The sequence below is a fragment of the Oncorhynchus mykiss genome, chromosome 13 (assembly GCF_057628025.1).
Source record: "Oncorhynchus mykiss isolate SJ-2025 chromosome 13, ASM5762802v1, whole genome shotgun sequence".
Taxonomy (NCBI): domain Eukaryota; kingdom Metazoa; phylum Chordata; class Actinopteri; order Salmoniformes; family Salmonidae; genus Oncorhynchus; species Oncorhynchus mykiss.
In genome coordinates, this window is record NC_143034.1 from 42,500,136 (window position 1) to 42,519,569 (window position 19,434).

Consider the following 19,434-nt stretch of genomic DNA (forward strand, 5'->3'; position numbering starts at 1 on the left):
TACAACAGGAGTATAACCTACCTGGCTGGCATGAAAAGGAACCACAGGAAAAGCGCCCTCCATTTGCTATTTTGATGACATGCATTTTTTTCCCTCTGCCCATTCCCGAAAGGTTTCACACATATACTATATAAAATATGTAAAGACAAGATTAAATCAAGAACAGTCTGATGGGTGACAATATTAGCCTATCACTTGCGAATTATATATTATCACCTGTGAATGATGCCCAGTTTGCAGTAAGGCAAGAAACACGTCTTTTTTTTGCAACTTTTTCAAATCATTGTTGCACACCTCATGTAGCCTAGCCTGTAGGCCTATATGTTTTGATTAGGTTTGTATCACAACTAAAGTAGCCAAATAACTTCTTAAAATTAGGTACATTAAATCAGCTTTACAATGGGTTTAGAGCCTAACTGGCATACATACATACACAGCACAGGTTTTTCAAGTTTGGGGAAGATAATTCTCACCATAAAAACGCACCTTTATAATTAAAGCATAACATGCATAATCACATTTGTGGTCACGTTTGAGAATGGTGTTTTCCCCGCTAATGGGGCGGCAGGGTAGCCTAGTGGTTAGAGTGTTGGACTAGTAACCGGAAGGTTGCAAGTTCAAACCCCCGAGCTGACAATCTGTCGTTCTGTCCCTGAACAGGCAGTTAACCCACTGTTCCTAGGCAGTCATTGAAAATAAGAATTTGTTCTTAACTGACTTGGCTAGTTAAATAATAATAAATAAATAAATGGAACATTTGCGCTTATAGCCTATTGCTGCGCTTATAATGTAAAGAAATAGCCTAATAGTTCATCAACATTTGAAGCTAAACGTTCTGATCTGTAATGTCAGCCTCATTGCTTAAAAAAAGTTTTTTTTATGCTAGTGGTTGTATTAATCTGCAATCTATCCCATCCCACAACTGTCCCAGACTATGTTTGGAATACTTCTTTCTCGCACAGAATAGATAAACTTTTTTACTAGGGGGTTAGTAGATTGACATAGGCTAGTGCTTTTGCTGTTTGTTAGGCCTACTCATCTTGTTGGCTGACGAATAGTACGTGGACAGTTCTTCCAATATGCACCTCGGAATTGGATAAGGTTGCGTCCCCACAGTCATGTCCCCAACTTCACCCTAAACTGCCCCCACCTTCCCTCTCTACTGCTTCCTCCCTTTGAGAGGATAAGGAGGGGCCGCCCAAGTCTGTCTGGGATCAGGAAAAACTTAACAGGGTCACTCTCTCACAAATCACACATGCAAGGATGGACAGAAACAAACCCTCTCATCCACATACAAATACTCAACCACACTTGAATAGGCATTGTCATGTCTTTGGCTATGCCAGATTAAGTGATATGACATGCTATACTAACTAATCACACAGAATTACATTTACAAATAATGAATTATATAACTTGATTACAAATTACGTCATAAAGGAAAACGGATAAGACAGCTGGTTACACAAAAGAAAAGGGCTGGGTTTGAGTGAAAGAGCGGGAAGACTGTGCTATCGTAAATACAGTACCTTATGCATTCTAAATTACCACCCATTTGGAAAAGGAAAATGCAATAAATATTTACTCTGAGCTGCGTGCGCTTCAGTAGGTTGGTGGTAGATGGAAGGCTGTGTTGCCCAACCGAGTCCTTTGAAGAATGTCTCTGGTGGTTAATTGGATACGTTGTAGTAACGTCGTTGTGTGATAGACGGGATACTCTTGTCTGTTCCTTCCTAACCCTCATTTGCAGCTGCTGTTGCTAGCTCAACGGCTAGGAGGTATCACTTCATTAGTGAATAAGAGTTCAAAGTTCATACCATTCGCAACCAAAGCTCACGCTGATGTTGGCTTCGTTCTGTAGTTATTATCTGAAGCATTCTGACATCGGACCGTCGTCCTCACATCCTTGGAACAGGAGGTTACATTTTTGTCAAGGCTTTATATGGTGGAGCGAGAAGGGTGTGTCTGAAAAGTTTTATAACCCATGACTCTTCTCAGGGGCGGGCCACTGATTGAGCAGAGCCCTAACCTTATGAAAACCCAATTATCATATTTTAGAAGCTAAAATCACATTTCATCCCATCACAAATAATTTCATATTCAAACATTTAAATTGAACAACAATTCAATGTGAATCCGATAACTCTGATGTGTTGATTTTCCACTGTAGAGTTTATGTCATCTTATCATTGATGAGAATGTCTCAGATGACAACCGAACTGACATCATATTCATTAAGTACCACCGCATATGTTCAATTGGTCGGATTACCAGAATATAGTTAATTTCCCCCCACCTTCTGATGTTCCCAGAATCTTTATGTTAACCAAGGGGTTTGCAAATGTAACCTCAGTAGGGTAGAGAGGAAAAGGGGGGGGAAGAGGTATTTATGACTGTCATAAACCTACCCCCAGGTCAACGTCATGACAGCATGTACACAATGAACATGTGTGCGCATATAAACACACAGTTTGGACCAACTCACAGAGCTGTCAGTTTATGCATGTACCAGACTCTCACTGATCTGAGATTGGGCAAATTATTTTACAAGGTAAATTGACTGAGAACACATTTTCATTTACAGCAATGACCTGGGGAATAGTTACAGGGGAGAGGGGGATGAATGAGCCAATTGGAAGCTGGGGATGATTCGGTGGCAAAGATGGTATGAGGGTCAGATTGGGAATTTAGCCAGGACACCAGGGCTAACACACCTACTCTTACGATAAGTGCCATACGATATTTAGTGACCACAGAGAGTCAAGACTGTTTAACGTCCGCTGTGAAAAACAGCGCCCTACACAGGGCAATGTCCCCAATCACTGCCCTGGGGCATTGGGATATTTATTTAGACCAAAGGAAAAAGTGCCCTCTACTGGTCCTCTGGCCCACTTCCAGCAGCATCTGGTCTCCCATCCAGGGACTGACAGGGACCAACCCTGCTTAGTTTCAGAGGCAAGCCAGCAGTGGGATGCAGGGTGGTATAACATAGGGGACTGAAGGAATGTACTGCCAGCCAGCTGACACAGACAAACAGAGAGAGGGAGAAAGAGAAAGTGCAGGGGCTAGCATGCCCTAAATGCAGAGGGACTTGGTGTTTATTCTCAGCTCTCCACCATGGAAAGTAAAAATTGTGTCTGATAAGAGTGACAGCTTGCCTGCTTAGAGGAAGAGATGGAGCATATATTAAGTTTGCATGTCATATTACAGTGCTTTCACTGTCATTGAGGTATGAATGCCATATCAGTCTGAAAAATCTAAATAATCAACCACTGAGAAGAAAAAGCAAAGGCAGGCCTGAACAGGTTAAGAGTAGTAGCAGCTGAACTTTGATAAATGATATCACCATAATCAAGAACAGATAAAAAAGGTTGACTAAATAGTCTGCCTCCTACAGTTTAGAGAAAGGCACAATCTGTTTCTGTAAAAAAAGACAACTTTAAATCTCATCTTCTTAACCAGCTCATCTATACGTTTAAAAAAAAAAGTAAAATCCATATCAATCGAAATGCGGGAACACATTCGATTGGAGAACCATCTAACGAGGGAACATGTAGTTAAACTCTCGTAAGAATGTTTCAGATTAAAAACAACATGTATTTAGTTTTGCCCATATTAAGTTTTCAATCATAGCTATAAAATCTGACTGTAGTTTTGAAAATGCCAGATCAACAGTCGGGTCAACAGCACAGATAATATAGTATCATCCGCATATAGATTACGTTTTTTTTTAAAAGTACAGATTGACCAATGGTGTTTATATAAATAGTGAAGAGAACAGGTCCCAAAATGGACCCCTGTGGTACACCTTTATGTACATCAAGAAATTCAGACTTAGTCCCATTAATCACGATAGCCTGAGTTCTGTCACTAAGATAGTCATGAAACCATGAACAGGCGTCAGAGCTCAGGCCTATTGAGGACAACTTATTCAATAAATTAGCATGATCAACAGTATCAAAATCTTTGGGCAGGTCCACAAACAAAGCAGCACATTTAATTTTAGTGTCTGAAGCATTGAGAATATCATTAACTAATATGGTTGCTGTAATAGTACTACAATTCGTAAATACATTTCTCAGTTAAAAAAAATTGCAAAGTTGTACATTTACCAAGGATTCAAGAATCTTAACTAGACAAGGAAGCCTTGAAATGGGGCAATAATGATTAAGATCACTACTATCCCCGCCCTTATGGAGTGGCAGAACAAGAGCTGATTTCCATACTTTTGGAATATTTCCTGACAACAATAAAAATCCAATTTAAAAGTGGGTTTGAGCCAACAATGATGGGCGCTGCACACTTAAGCAGCCCAGGTTCCAATTGGTCGGCCCCTGTGGATTTCTTGTTGTCTATTGCTAGAAAAACATCCAGGACTTTCTTTTCTGTAAATAGCCTAAAAGAAAAGCTTTGACTATAATTTCTCTGATCATTCAGCAAGTTTCCCCAATCAGCATCCAGCCCAATATCATTGTGAATAGGCTTACAGGTAGTTATTTCAAAGAGATACCCGCTGAAATCAAATGATGATTAAATGCATCAATGATGGCATTTTTTTTCCGTAATGAGGCCAATGTCTGAATTTAATTTGTTATAGTGCACTACTTTTGACCAGGTCAGTGCACTATCTAGGGAATATGGTGCAATTTGGGATGCAGACCTCCAGTGACCCAGAAACTCTGGAGCTGACAGAGGAGAATGGACCTGCCTGTTCTGTCCTTATCTATGCAAAAAGGACAACACGGGCGATTCAACAAGTCATCCCCATGGACTGCTGAACGCCTAACTGAAATTAATTCCCTTCACGGAGTGCCCTCACCTTGGCTAAGAGAGGGAGTCAGTCAGTCACCCATGGTACAGGAATATGCGTAAGTATCAGGCACTACTGCAGACAAAACAAGACACTCATTACCAGCACAGTTTATCAACAATGGAAGCTGACCGCAGAATGAACTCCCATGGTTAAGCCACACCCTTGGTTGAGTTAAAGCCGTAACATCATAACAGGGTCGATAGGTCAGAAAGGACACTTATTAAGATGCTGAACTGTCGTCATCTGTTCTTGCACAGGTCAGATCAATTCAGTGTAACATTCAAAAGGGCAACAGCAATGGCTATGCAGAGATAGGTGGTCTAGTAGACTTAACAAAATCAAACCCTCCACTCTACACGGATGGACTAGCCTATATGATAGCGCTCTATCCTCCTCCACTGAGGAATAAAGGGATACTGCTTGCTGTGACAGCAAAGTCATGGCATGCCACTACACGTGTCACAAGCGGCTGTGCTTAAGGGTGGCCTACTGCGAAGCAGTCAATCCTTTACCAGGATTACAAGGCTGTGCTGCAAATCTATTGTGCCCTAATCACAATCATGAAATCTCAGACACTCACTGACTGAGAAGAGGTGAAGATATATTTTAAAAGGCAAAAATTGCTACTGAAAATCCCTCTCACATAACATATCGTTACAGTGATATATATGGTGGCTGCCCGGTTGGTTATCATGCTGTGCATGGTGGGGAGATGAAATCCACACTACCTGCTGGTGGCATTTAATGGCAAGTCACCAAGGGACAGGAGAGAAAGGCCATTGGCATAACCATCTGACATTTCATAATGACAACATGCAGTAGCCTAGAGCTAATCTCTACCTACCTACATTTTATGTAAACAATGTAGTTGTGGTTCAGACTGAAGCCCATGAGAACACCTGGTCTATACCTGTCAGGAAATTACATATCATTGGAGCAGCAGTCAGCATTAGGAATTAAAAAAAATAAATGTTCTACGGCCAGCTTTTTTGAGATACCATGATATAACATACAGATCTCAGAGGAATTAAGCTATGGAATGATGAACCCGTCTGGTGTCAAGGCAGGAGGAACAACACCGTGGGACCACGCAGCCGTTCTATCCACATATATTATGTGGATATATTGAAGCAACATCTCAACATCAGTCAGGAAGTTAAAGCTTGGTCGCAAATGGGTCTTCCAAAAGGACAATGACCCCAAGCATACTTCCAAAGTTAAGGACAACAAAGTCAAGGTATTGGAATGGCCAAAACAAAGTCCTGACCTCAATCCTATGGAAAATTTGCAGGTAGAACTGAAAAAGCGTGTGCGAGCAAGGAGGCCTACAAACATGACTCAGTTACACCAACTCGGTCAGGAGGAATGGGCCAAAATTCACCCAACTTATTGTGGGAAGGTTGTGGAAGGCTACTCCAAACATTTGACCCAAGTTTAACAATTTAAAGGCAATGCTACCAAATAATAATTGAATGCATGTAAACTTCTGACCCACTGGGAATGTGATGAAATAAATAAAAGGTTAAATAAATCATTCGCTCTAGTATTATTCTGACATTACACATTCTTAAAATAAAGTGGTGATCCTAACTGACCTAAGACAAGTGATTTTTACTAGGATTAAATGTCAGGAATTGTGAAAAACTGAGTTTAAATGTATTTGGTTAAGGTGTATGTAAACTTCCGACTTCAACTGTATATAGCCAAGTTATTGTTACTCATTGTGTATCTATTATATGTTTTACTTTATTATTTCTCTATTTTCTTTCTCTGCATTGTTGGAAAGGGCCCCTAACACGGAACCCAAACTGTCTGCGCACGTGCGCCATCGTGCATAAATGTATTTTGTCCCCCCACATCAAACGCGATCACGACACGCAGGTTAAAATATCAAAACAAACTCTGAACCAATTATATTAATTTGGGGACAGGTCGAAAAGCATTTAACATTTATGGCAATTTAGCTAGCTTGCTTGCACTTTCTAGCTAATTTGTCCTATTTAGCTAGCCTGCTGTTGCTAGCTAACTTTTCTTCTCTTGACTTTTTATGCGATTGGCAACTTTCATAAATTAGGTGCATTGCCGCCACCTACCTTGTTCGTCTTTCAGTCACCCACATGGATATAACCAATGAGGAGATGGCACGTGGGTATCTGCTTCTATAAACCAATGAACGGATGGGAGAGGCAGGACTTGCACCATGATCTGCGTCACAAATAGAACTGACTTCTACTTTAGCCCTTGGCAAAGCAGACGCTCGTTGGCGCGTAAGATGTTGCAATAATTGAATAATATAGATTTCTACATTTATTCGCGACGCAAGCGGTGTAGTCAGCCTGTAAGTAAGCATTTCACTGTTAGTAGCGTAATAACATTTGATTTGAAGATGGAAGGAAGCATGTGGATGCTGACCTTTGCACAGGCTTTCACAAGTTGTTTTCACCAATACAGGAAATGCTAAGTCATTCAATTGTGTCAGTGTAGAGAAAATAGGCCAATGTGGGGAAAAAATGGGGCAGTATCAACCAACCACTACTATGGCTTCTACACAAATTAATCAGACAGCATAGTCTTCTGAATACTACTGTAAAACAAATATTAAAACTACTCAAGTACTATGCCTACAGGTAGAAATAATGGTCTACCACTACAGACATCTTCTGATCTCCACTTCAGACCAGCATTGATGTCTCTTCCCTTATCATCTCTTGATAAACTGTTCGTAATTTCTACCCACCTGAACCAGACTCACCTTTATTGGTCCAGTGCTAAAGCAGATCTTCCTGTTCTCCGGCGGTGCTTCCTCCTCGGCAGGCAGTCCCGGGACCTCAGAGCAGCTCGACTCTGGCTCGTAAGGCTCATCTTCCTCCTCCTCATCCTCATCCAGCTGGCTGCCGCCGGAGTCCTCTCCGATGCCGCTGTACGCGCTGATGTCCACCAGGTCGCCCTCCGAGTACTCATCCTTACGAGACTCCTCCTCCAGGCCATCCTCTTCCTGTCCCTCACACTGGGGCCCCTCCCCAGGCTCCTCCCTGTGTCCCCTCTCTCCCTCCTGGCGCCCTGCCAGGTTGCTGGGGCCCCCAGGGGCCTCTCCATTTTCCAGTGAGGCATGGACCTCGGCCTGCACCAGCCGGCTCCCTGCCTCGGGTGCGGAGGAGTCCTCCTGGTCCCTGGGTATGGGTTCTCTGCTAGGCCCGCCTCCTGTACTTGAGCCCCTGGCTTCCTTCCCTCTCTCCCTCTCAGACTTGGCTTCGGTAGAAGCAGAAGAGGTCCTATCTCCTGTTTGTGTACTTCCTGAGGAGCCGTCATCGTTTCGGAGAGCTGCTCTGTTCCTGGGGCTTCTGGGGGAACCCTCCTGGTCCAAGTGTTGGCTGCTCCCATCCCCCTGACTGCCTGGGGGCAAGACTTGCACCTTCCTGGCGATGATTTTGGAGTTGAGGCATTCTGCTGTTTTTACCGGAGTGGGGCTTTCTTCTCGGGAGGGCAACGGGGACGTGGAGGAGGGCCGGTGCAGGTTGTTCCTCAGGTCCCCCTTCTCGAAGACGGCGCTAAGCTGGCTTACGGTGGGCGACACTGCCTCACCAGCTCCCCCTACCGTATCCAGGCAGTCCAGAGACTCCGTGCTGCCATTGAAGCGCACTACCACGTCCAGCCGGCTGTCCTGGACAGCGGACGAAACCGGACGCTCCTTCTTGAGCAGGATGCGGTTGGTGGCCGACTGCTTCTCCTGCAGCTGGCGCTGCTCGAAGATCTTCCTCGTCTCCTGCAGCTTGGAGTACCCTGCTGATGCCCCTCGGGACCCACCAACTTTGCCGCCCTTGGGGTCAAAGCGGTTGACACGCTCGGAGACCGTGGCGCCCAGCTTGAGCAGGGCGCTGTGGTTCACATCTTCGTTGAGGCTGCTGGCCCTGGGCAGGGACAGCCGCACCGCCTGGTCATTGGCCTTGGACGGGTCGTCCTCGTCGCCAGGTGACTGCATTTGCATGAACATGTTCTTGATGCGGTGGACATTAGAGCCGTACTGGCGGCGCCCTCTGCCGGTAGGCCGCGGCGGCTTGCCATCCTTGGCAGCGTCGTCCCCATTGGCGGCATTGTTCAGAGCGTCGTGGGCCTGCTTCAGAGCCTGGATGCCCGCCTCGTAGGCGTTCCTGTGGGGGGACGGGCTCCGGAGGGTGGAGCTGGCACTGCCCGCCGATGGGGGTTCAGTCTTCATCATGGTTAATCAAACTGAGCCACTGAGACTTGGAAGTAACAGCATAGCTCCTCTGTCTGTCTTCCTCCCCCTGGATGAGAGAAACAAACAAAACCACTAAATTTCACCTGAGGGCGTCTGCCTGCACATGGGGTAGACAGACACAAATGCAAGGACCACATTGAGCGATAGTGGGGAAGAGAGAGTGGGTTAGTGAAAACCAAAGGGAGATAGCAATTCTGCACACGAGAGAGGAAGGGAAGGATGGATAGAGGCTTGAATAGGAGGAAGTTAGAGAAAAAATAAAAAGCTACACACGTGGGTATGAGGGAAGTTTACTCTGACGTAAATAGGGAACAGTCTTGGGCACAGAAAATCCCCTATCTATTCACCTACACTTAAGGAGAATTGCAGTGAAGGATATGAGATATACATTATATGACTAGTCTAGGGTTTACAACAATAACACCAGATTGCAAATTGGAGTAGGCCCGGCAGAAATCCAACTTTTGCTGTGTCCCTTAGTCATTATATAATTTGATCGCTAGGATTTTTATCAGCTGCCTTAAGATTTCAGGTCTCACCACCGACAGCAAAAGCTGCTGCAAAGTAGAAAGACACCTCTTTAAAGTTAACTGTATTACAATAATCCTCATTCATGCAATCAGAGCCACGAGTCTGGCTGAGAGAGGAATACAAATCCAATGTCTTTAAGCTAACTCAAATACACTATTTAACCAACAGTATATGGACACCTGCTCGTCAAACATTTCATTCCAAAATCATGGGCATTAATATGGAGTTGGTCCCCCCTTTGCTGTTATAACAGCCTCCACTCTTCTGGGAAGGCTTTCCACTAGATGTTGGAACATTGCTGCGGGTACTTGCTTCCGTTCAGCCACAAGAGCATTAGTGAGGTTGGGCACTAATGTTGGGCGATTAGGCTTGTCTCGCAGTCGGCGTTCCAATTCATACCAAAGGTGTTAGATGGGATTGAGGTCAGGGCTCTGTGCAGGCCAGTCAAGTTCTTCCACAGTGATCTCGACAAAACATTTTTGTATGGACCTCTCTTTGTCATGCTGAAACTGGAAAGGGCCTTCCCCAAACTGTTGACATAAAGTTGGAAGCACAGAATCGTTTAGAATGTAATTGTATGTTGTAGCGTTAAGATGACCTTTCATCTAAGCCCGAACCATGAAAAATAGCCCCAGACCATCATTCCTCCTCCACCAAACTTTTCAGTTGGCACTATGCATTGGGGCAGGTAGTGTTCTCCTGGCATCCGCGAAACCCAGATTCATTCCTCAGACTGTCAGATGGTGAAACGTGATTCATCACTCCAAAGAATGTGTTTCCACTGCTCCAGAGTCCAATGGCAGCGAGCTTTACACCACTCCAGCCGACGCTTGGAATTGCACATGGTGATCTGACGCTTGTGTGTGGCTGCTCCACCATGGAAACCCATTTCATTAAGCTCCTGACAAACAGTTATTGTGCTGACGTGGCAGTTTGGTACTCGGTAATGAGTGTTGCAATCAAGGACAGGCGATTTTTACGCGCTATGCGCTTTAGATCTGTGAGCTTGTGTGGCCTACCACTTCACTGCTGAGCCGTTGTTGCTCCTAGACGTTTCCACTTCACAATAACAGCACCTACAGTTGACCGGCGCAGCTCTAGCAGGGCAGAAATTTGACTAACTGACGGTGCCAAGTTGAAAGTCACCGAGCTCTTCAGTAAGGCCATTTTACTGCCAATGTTTGTCTATGAAGATTGCATGGTTGTGTGCCCGATTGTATACACCTGTCAGCAATGGGTGTGAATTGCCAAATCCACTAATTTGAAAGGTTTCCACATACTTTTGTATATATACTGTAACTCAGACCATGTAATAGAATAAACATGCCTAATTGTTGTTGCAAATCATGTAAAATATATCAGGCTGGATTATGCAAATACCAGCCACAATGCCTTAATTCTTCAATCAGCAGCACTGCATTGATCCAGCTTCCTGTTATTGTATATTAACACTTTTCTAATTTGATTTACAAAGAGAGCACAGTATCCTGCTACCACTACACATAGGCCTATGTTATGCAGACTGCTGTAGCCTACATGTCATGTATGATTTCAGTTGGATTTAAATATGCCTACTGTCTTATGATGAGAATCTATTCAACATCAGGCCTAATTGAAATCGGACAGAGAATCCGGATATCCGCATTTGATCGTTGCTATTTCCATGAATGGAATAACCTATTGCAACAGCCTATATGAATTGATGGCACAAAAGGTCATCCTCTACAAAACACGAACACAATCTACCCGTAGTTCTTTAGGCATAGAGCATGCTATTTTGTCAGTGACTCATATTCTCGGCGTATAGACCATTCCGTCATATTGACACAAAATAGCCATTTTCTCAGTTTACAGTCCAACAACGGTACGATACATTGTTCCAAATAAGCACGACAAGTTCCAAATAGGTACTCTGTAAAATGTAGCAAAGTTTGTCTGATGTGCAACGGAGCATCTAAAATGAACACATCGTGGACTGTCATGTTATGATAGGTTTTTGTTGTGAGGAATAGCCTACCTGGCAGACAGACAGTTAGGATTACGGAGCGCTTTAGTTTAGTCTGTTCGCTCTAAACGCTGGCACTGCTCAACAAACTGTTTACACAGGACATTTATTGTGGAATACACTTTCATTAAACATCCCCGAAAATAGCCTATGAGCGTCCGTCAAAACAACGTGTTGTCAAAAACATTAGGACCCTGCGGAAATGAAGGGCCTCGAACACCTCGCTTGCATGATGGCTGTATGTCGCTTCCTGCATCTTCTGCAGTCGGAATAACAGTTCTCTTTCTCTACAAAACGAGCAAGATAAAAGCAACAACAAAAAAGGAAATGTCGTTACGTCTTTACTAAGGTTTGGTTACCGTACCTTGCTCACCGTGTTTCACAGAGGTTGGTTCAAGTTACGATCGGTCTATTAGAGAATCCATTGTGTCCACGTTCTGTTTTCGCTTCTGATTCCCCCGCGATCGTAGCGAACTGATGATGCCTTCTCTCTCTCTCACACACACTCACTCCCCTCCATCCTCCCCACCAACAGCATATGGCATCACAAGCAACCTTAACCCTTGATGTAGAGCAAAACAAAATAGACTTTTAGATTCCCTCTATTTTATATTGTAAGAGACATGCCACTCGTAGGCCTATTGGCGACAAAACAATTCGGGACAACAATCGAACGGTTAGGCCTATGGATTATTTATTAGCCCACTGAACCTGCTAGACTTGCGGGTTTATAGCCGATTCAACTCAACTCCACGATTTATGATTGAGTTGAGCGGCGACTCGTGTGGGCGAACTGGAACTCCGACGTTACTTAAAAGGACGTTTCTATAAAAAATAAATACTCATTTCAGCACACAAATAATTACAAATTACATTGTTATGTATAATTAAGTTTATAGCCCCTTATTGCGCAAAACCATTAGGCATGCTGGTGACCGAAATGTCAAAAGCTACACTTTCAAATAGGTCGATCTGAAATAAATTCAATCAAAGTATGGACCAATTAAACGTTACACACATCATAAAAAAGGTATCATTAAGAAGGGTAAAACAAATACTGGTTGTTAGGCTGTTCCTTGGGTAATGCAACAAAAATGTGACTGTCGGCAGCGACCCCGTGAGGAAATCTGTGATCACACAAGAAGAACAATGGTTTATGCTCACTATTCAAAATCAATCACCACATTTGACAGAAACACAATTAACTATTTTTGACGGGTTGGTACGCTAGGCCTGTATTACTATTTGCGTGTTGTGTACAGTGCACAGCAGTGTAACAACAGCCAGTGGCACCTCCAAATGGCACCACTTTCATTTTGACACATCATCATAGGATTATCCACCCGCAATTATTTTTTTGTCAGATCGTTTATGCGATGGTGATAAGTGTGACGAGTTTCTGTTCATTGGTTTGTAGTCAAATTTAAACAATCCTTTGAAGAAGAATGTCCCACTTCCATGCAAGCACCATTTGCCACGGGCAGCTGCTTTTTTTAAATGCTGGGATAAATAGGATTTATTTTGAGCCTAATACCTTATTCCTAGATTACAACAAAAATCTCTTTATCGTTTATGGGTTTAGGGGGTCTAAGAAGGCCTAATCTAAATTAGATCTTTTGTCAGTTTATCGGATAGGCAACAGGCGTTAAAGTGCCTTTTCATTACATTAAACATATGTTGTTTAGAAGTGTGTCCATTACCCTTCATTGATGTATACTGAACAAAAATAGAAATGCAACAATTTCAACGATTTTAATCAGTCAATTGAAATCATTTTATTAGGGCCTAATCTATGGATTTCTCATGACTGTGTAGGGGCGCAGTCACCCACTGGGGAGCCAGCCCAACCAATCAGAATTCGTTTTTTCCCCCACAAAAGGGCTTTATTACAGACATAAATTCTAGTCAGTTTCATTAGCTGTCAGTGTGGCTGGTCTAAGACTATCCCACGTGTGGTTATACCTCATATGCGGTTGTGAGTATGGTTGGACATACAGCCAAATTCTCTAAAATGACATTGGAGGTGGCTTTTGGTAGGCAAATTAACATTAAATTCTCTAGCAACAGCTCTGGTGGACATTCCTGCAGTCATCATGCAAATTGCATGCTCCCCCAAAACTTGAGACATCTGTGGCATTGTTTTGTGTGAAAAAACTGGCCAGGTAGAATCATTTTTGGTTCCAGGTAGAACTCTTTTAGGTTCCATGTAGAATCCTATGGGGAAACCCTTTAAGGTTCTAAATAGTGTATTTTTTTCTCAGAGTGTAGGCTACTTGCACATATGGACTTCTTTAGACATTTCTGCCTTTATTTAACTAGGCAAGTCAGTTAAGAACAAATTCTTATTTACAATGATGGCCTAACCCGGCCAAACCCTCACCCGGAATACGCTGGGCCAATTGTAAGCTGCCCTATGGGACTCCCAATCATGGCCGGTTGTGATACAGCCTGGAATCAATCCAGGGTCTGTAATCACACCTCTGGCACTGAGATGCAGTGCCTTCGACCACAGCGCCACTCAGGAGCCCTAATGTATTTTAATTAAGGTCTCTTTTGAAAAATTGATTATTATCTCGATGAGACTAACCTGGTAAAAATGAATGAAAAATGAGGAATAAACCAAGCCATCTCTTAAAATGCAGGCCTATCCCACTAAACATTATAATAACATGCAGGATTAAAGACAAACGTGTAATCTATGAGGGATGTCATTGTGTTATGGTTCATAAATTGATAGAGTCATCAGTTTGCACTTGGAGGCACTTTGGAAAGTGTCATGTTATAGATATTTTTATGAGACGAAAATATAGGCATCTTTTCATAGGCTCTTACCATTGTGAGTTGCTCACTCACCCTCTATAGAAAGAATACCAATACCAGTGCATTCGGGAAGTATTCAGACCCCTTGACTTTTTCTACATTTTGTTACGTTACAGCCTTATTCTAAAATATATTAAATTAAATGGTTCCTCATCAATCTACACACAATACCCCATAATGCCAAAGTGACACCAGGTTATTAGATATTTTTGCAAATGTATTAAAAATAAAAAACCTTATTTACATAAGTATTCCAACCCTTTGCTATGAGACTCAAAATTGAGCTCAGGTGCATCCTGTTTCCATTGATCGTCCTTGAGATGTTTCTACAACTTAGCTGGAGTCCACATGTGGTACATTCAATTGTTTGGACATGATTTGGAAAGGCTGACACTTGTCTGTATAAGGTTCCACAGTTGACAGTGCATGTCAGAGCAAAAACCAAGCCATACGGTCGAAGGAATTGTCCGTAGAGCTCCGAGACAGGATTGTGCTTAGGCACAGATCTGGGGAAGGGTACCAAAAAATGTCTGCCGCATTGAAGGTCTCCAAGAACACAGTCATTCTTAAATGGAAGAAGTTCGGAACTACCAAGAGTTCTTCCTAGCTGGCCGCCTGGCCAGACTGAGCAATCGGGGGAGAAGGGCCTTGGCCAGGGAGGTGACCAAGAACCCAATAGTCAGTCTGACAGAGCTCCAGAGTTCCTTCCAGAAGGACAACCATCTCTGCAGCACTCTACCAATTAGGCCTTTATGGTAGAGTGGCCAGACAGAAGCCACTCCTCAGTTAAAGGCACATGACAGCCCGCTTGGAGTTTTCCAAAAGGCACCTAAAAGACTCTCAGACCATGACAAACAAGATTCTCTGGTCTGATGAAACCAAGATTGAACTCTTTGGCCTGAATGCCAAGCTTCAAGTCTGGAGGAAACCTGGCATCATCCCTACGGTGAAGCATGGTGGTGGCAGTATCATGCTGTCATAATGGTTTTCAGCAGAAGGGACAGGGAGACTAGTCAGGATCGAGGAAAAATGAACGGAGCAAAGTACAGAGAGTTCCTTGTTGAAAACCTTCTCCAGATCTCTCAGGAACTCAGACTGGGGCGAAGGTTCACCTTCCAACAGGACAACGACCCTAAGAATACAGCCAAGACAACGCAGCAATAGCTTTGAGACAAGTCTCTGAATGTCCTTGAGTGGCCCAGCCAGAGCCCAGACTCAATTGAACATCTCTGGAGAGATCTGAAAATAGCTGTGCAGCGACGCTCCCCATCCAACCTGACAGAGCTTGAGAGGATCTGCAGAGAAAAATGGGAGAAACTCCCCAAATAGAGGTCTGCCAAGCTTGTAGCGTCATACCCAAGAATACTTAAGGCTATAATCTCTGCTAAAGGTGCTTCAACAAATATTGAGTAAAGGGTCTGAATACTTATGTAAATGTAATTTTTCAGTTTTTTTTTAATTTGTAGTTAAATTAGCAAAAATGTATAAAAATCTGTTTTTGCTTTGTCATTATGGGGTATTGTGTGTAGATTGATGAGGGGGAAAAAACAATTGAATCTATTTTAGAATAAGGCTGTAACATAACAAACTGTGGAAAAAGTCAAGGGGTCTGAATACTTTCCCGAATTCACTGTATGCTGTATTTTTCAGTTAAGACTTTAGTTATAAAGGAATTGCAGTACCGTCATTTTTTTGTAATCCTTTTGTATTGTTTATTTAAAGAACAAATACCATCTTCATGTTCAGCGATTATAATTTGACTTTGAGAAGGCCTACCCTAGCCTCTTATACGTGTTGCCCTTGCCTTTCTTTCTGTTCGGTTAGGTGATTCTTCCTGTCAGTGTCACCACAATGGTCCCTGGGCATGTAAAAAAAACTCCAATAACAGACCTGATGGGCACAGAGCCCTCAAGAAGACATGGTGAGAAAACCATGTTCTAAAATAACCCTGTGTACATGTTTCACCTTCCAGTGTATAATGGGATTCCATCTGTCTAGTCTACACTGGGGTGGCAGGTAGCATAGTGGTTACAGTGTTGGGCCAGTAACCGAAAGGTTACTGGATCGAATCCTGAGCGGACAAGGTAAAACTCTGTCGTTCTGCCCCTGAACAAGGCAGTTAACCCAGTAGGCCGTCACTGTAAATAAGAATTTGTTCTTAACTGACGCAAAAAAATACACATAATTTCACTCCAGTGGCAGAATGATCATCCTTTGGGGTTAACCATGTCTCAAATGACACCCTATTCCCTACATAGCACACTACTTTTGAACAGGGCTCTGGAAAAGGAAGGGCACTATTTAGGGAATAGTGTGCCATTTGGGATGCATACTAACTCACTAAACCAATGACTCAACACTGCATACTTACTGCAGAGAGAAGAGGCAGGATGGTAAGAGATGTTGCCTTGACTGAACCCTATATATCCCTGTATACGAACACATTCACTATATACCATGAACATCATTCCTACCTATTGATAATAGGACTAGTGGTAACAGTAATAATGGTTGTGGTAATATGAATATCTTCAGCCTGCTCAAATGTAACGATGTATTGCTACTGACCATTTGCAGCCAGCAGATGGCAGAGCAACAAAACAGCCACCCCTTCCCTTCTCCAGCTTGGATAACAAAAGAGAGCTGGGTTCTTAAAATCACACAGTGTGAGTCTGTCAGAAGATGCACAGATGTATCATTAATATGGACGGGCTTAAATGATTTCTATGTAACATCATTGGAATGTCCACATCCACATTGTATAATAAAATGAGTATTAGCTGCAAAGCTACTTGTACTATACTTGTATATGTGGCCCTATTCAAGATTCAAACCCACAACTCTGGTGGTGTTGCAAGCAGCATGCTGCAGCCAAGTGCCACCAGAACCATGTTCTGTAGGGTCCAGACCACTGTGTCTGCAGCAGTTTGGCTCACAGCAGGCACCCATTCTCAAGGAGATTCATTGCAGATGAGGACTTGAATCTCTCAACTCAAGTGTGGCCTTCACACACACGCACGCACGCACGCACACACGCACACACAGCTGTGGAGGAGTCTCCGTGGCAACGCCTCCCCTGCCTGTGGTAATGTGGCTGCACAAGCACACACACACCACAGTAATGACCCAGATTTGTGCTGCCTGTTGTCTCTCTGTCTGGAGACTCACTGTGATGACTGGAGCCTCCCCAGGCAACAATTGATTCATGTGACAGCCAAAATGACTCAATAGCGACCGCGGGTGGTGGTGGTGCACATGTTGTCAGGCATCAAGCCAAAATAAGTTTATTCTCAAAGCTGTGATCCACAGGCAGCGATGCTTTGCCTAGCCACGCAAGCTTTGTCCAGAGTGGCCCGTCATGTAGTTTCTAGCAAAGTGACAGCACGCCCAGTAGTGCAAGCCTAGGTATCAACAGCCTATCCAGTATGGTCTGGAAATTATAGTGAGCTTCGATTGGTCATTTGCGCTGCGATATCGAGTCTTATACATAAAGGGAATCTATCCCCAAGTCCCGCCCTGTCCATGCCCTATTCGCATCGCCCAATGCCCCCCCCCCCCCTTCACATCACTTCTCATCACTTTACTTCCATTTGAAAATGAATGGCCTCTGAAAACCAACTGACCAAACAGTGACTGGCAATACTTTGCTTAGGTCCGAAGAGCCATAAGGGCCTATGATGGTGCAATAGAATCGAATGTATTCTAATGTCTAATAGTAGTAACAACCTCTAAATACAGATGCAAGACTAGAAGTCTCCAGTCTATCTGTCCCATTATCTTTGTTTTCTATTGCTTCAGGGATACATCTACTGTTTTGAGAGTGCTACTAGGCCTAGCTCATATGACCTGAACCGCCTGGTTCCACTAGGTGGCAGTATTTCCTCTAGTGACATAAAACATACTTGCACTCTCCAAACGGCACAAAAAACAACATGCTCACCATGAATCAAAGAGTGGGTCGCTAACAAAAATGGAAACAACAGAGCAAAGGCGAAATGCATGCAATACAAATAGTGGGTCTACTTCATTTCTATAGCCAATAGACAGTAGGCCGTCATTGTAAATAAGAATGTGTTGATAAAACTGAGATGCCTAGTTAGATAAAAGTTACATTTAAAAAAAATCGAATCTGGGCCTGGGGAATGACATGTAATGAGAACAACACAATTTACTAAATCAAGCATGTTTAGTGATAAAGCAAGACAGTAATAATCTCATCCATTCCAATGACTGGAATTTCACATACAGAATGTGGCTTTAACTATCTCTCTCTCGCGCTCTCTCTCTCTCTCTCTCTCTCTCTCTCTCTCTGTGTGTTTGTGTGCACGTGCGTGCGTTGTTTTACTATCCTTGTGGGGACCAGAAATCCTCACAATAATTTGGGGACATTTCACCAGTCCCCCCATGGAGAAGGCTATTTTAGGGTTAGGTTTAGGGGTTTGGAGTTACGGTTAGAGGTTAGGAAAAATACGATTTAGAAAATAACCTACTTATTTTTAATTGAACAATGATTATAACATTGTTATAAAGATCCTTTTAGAGGGAAATTACAAGTACATTCATTTGCGGAATACATGATTCATGATTCTTCACACCCTCTCTTTCAAACTCTCCATTTACCCCTAGCCTAGATTATTTAGCCAAAAAGCCGTTATTGTTGGTTAATATTGATGTTGCATACCCGAGAAATGTGAGGCCAAAAGTTGGAATTTACAGACGAATTCAAACCCCTATAGCCAGCCCTCTCCGGAATTTGGGGGTAGCCGCCTACTATGCTGCTGCCTGCTGACACAACAGAGTGGACAAACGGGCCCTTTGTAAAGCCAACTCGGGGCTAACTGGTAGAGTAGAGCCCACCTGAATTGTGTGCCACTGAAAGGCAGAGACGGTTAGACTACGGTGCCGGGTCTCCACAACTGAATGCCTATCAGAGAGAATGTCTTACGGATGATTATCCTTTTGTGTTTATTTTTCTATTTCGGATTAACTATGCCTGAAACCAATTGGATTTCAATTGTGGAGTGGTTT

The 19,434-nt window shown here is 43.3% G+C and overlaps 1 protein-coding gene and 1 long non-coding RNA gene across 3 annotated transcripts in view; one reads left to right on the plus strand and one right to left on the minus strand.

Annotated features, from left to right (window-relative positions):
• ppp1r9ba (protein phosphatase 1, regulatory subunit 9Ba) overlaps positions 1-12,345 on the minus strand; it is a 65,071-nt gene extending 52,726 nt beyond the window's left edge. Inside the window, exons 1-2 of one of the 2 annotated variants that reach the window (XM_021557541.3) lie at positions 11,951-12,345; positions 7,566-9,096 (exon numbers count right to left, since the gene is read on the minus strand). In XM_021557541.3, the coding sequence (XP_021413216.2) occupies positions 7,566-9,029 (1,464 nt within the window). In that variant the 5' untranslated portion in view covers positions 9,030-9,096; positions 11,951-12,345. The remainder of the gene's footprint in view (positions 1-7,565; positions 9,097-11,950) is intronic. The other variant, XM_021557542.3, reaches the window with a different exon arrangement.
• The window catches only part of LOC149978890 (uncharacterized), a 699,006-nt gene that overhangs the window by 503,655 nt on the left and 175,917 nt on the right, over positions 1-19,434 (plus strand). The window lies entirely within an intron of this gene.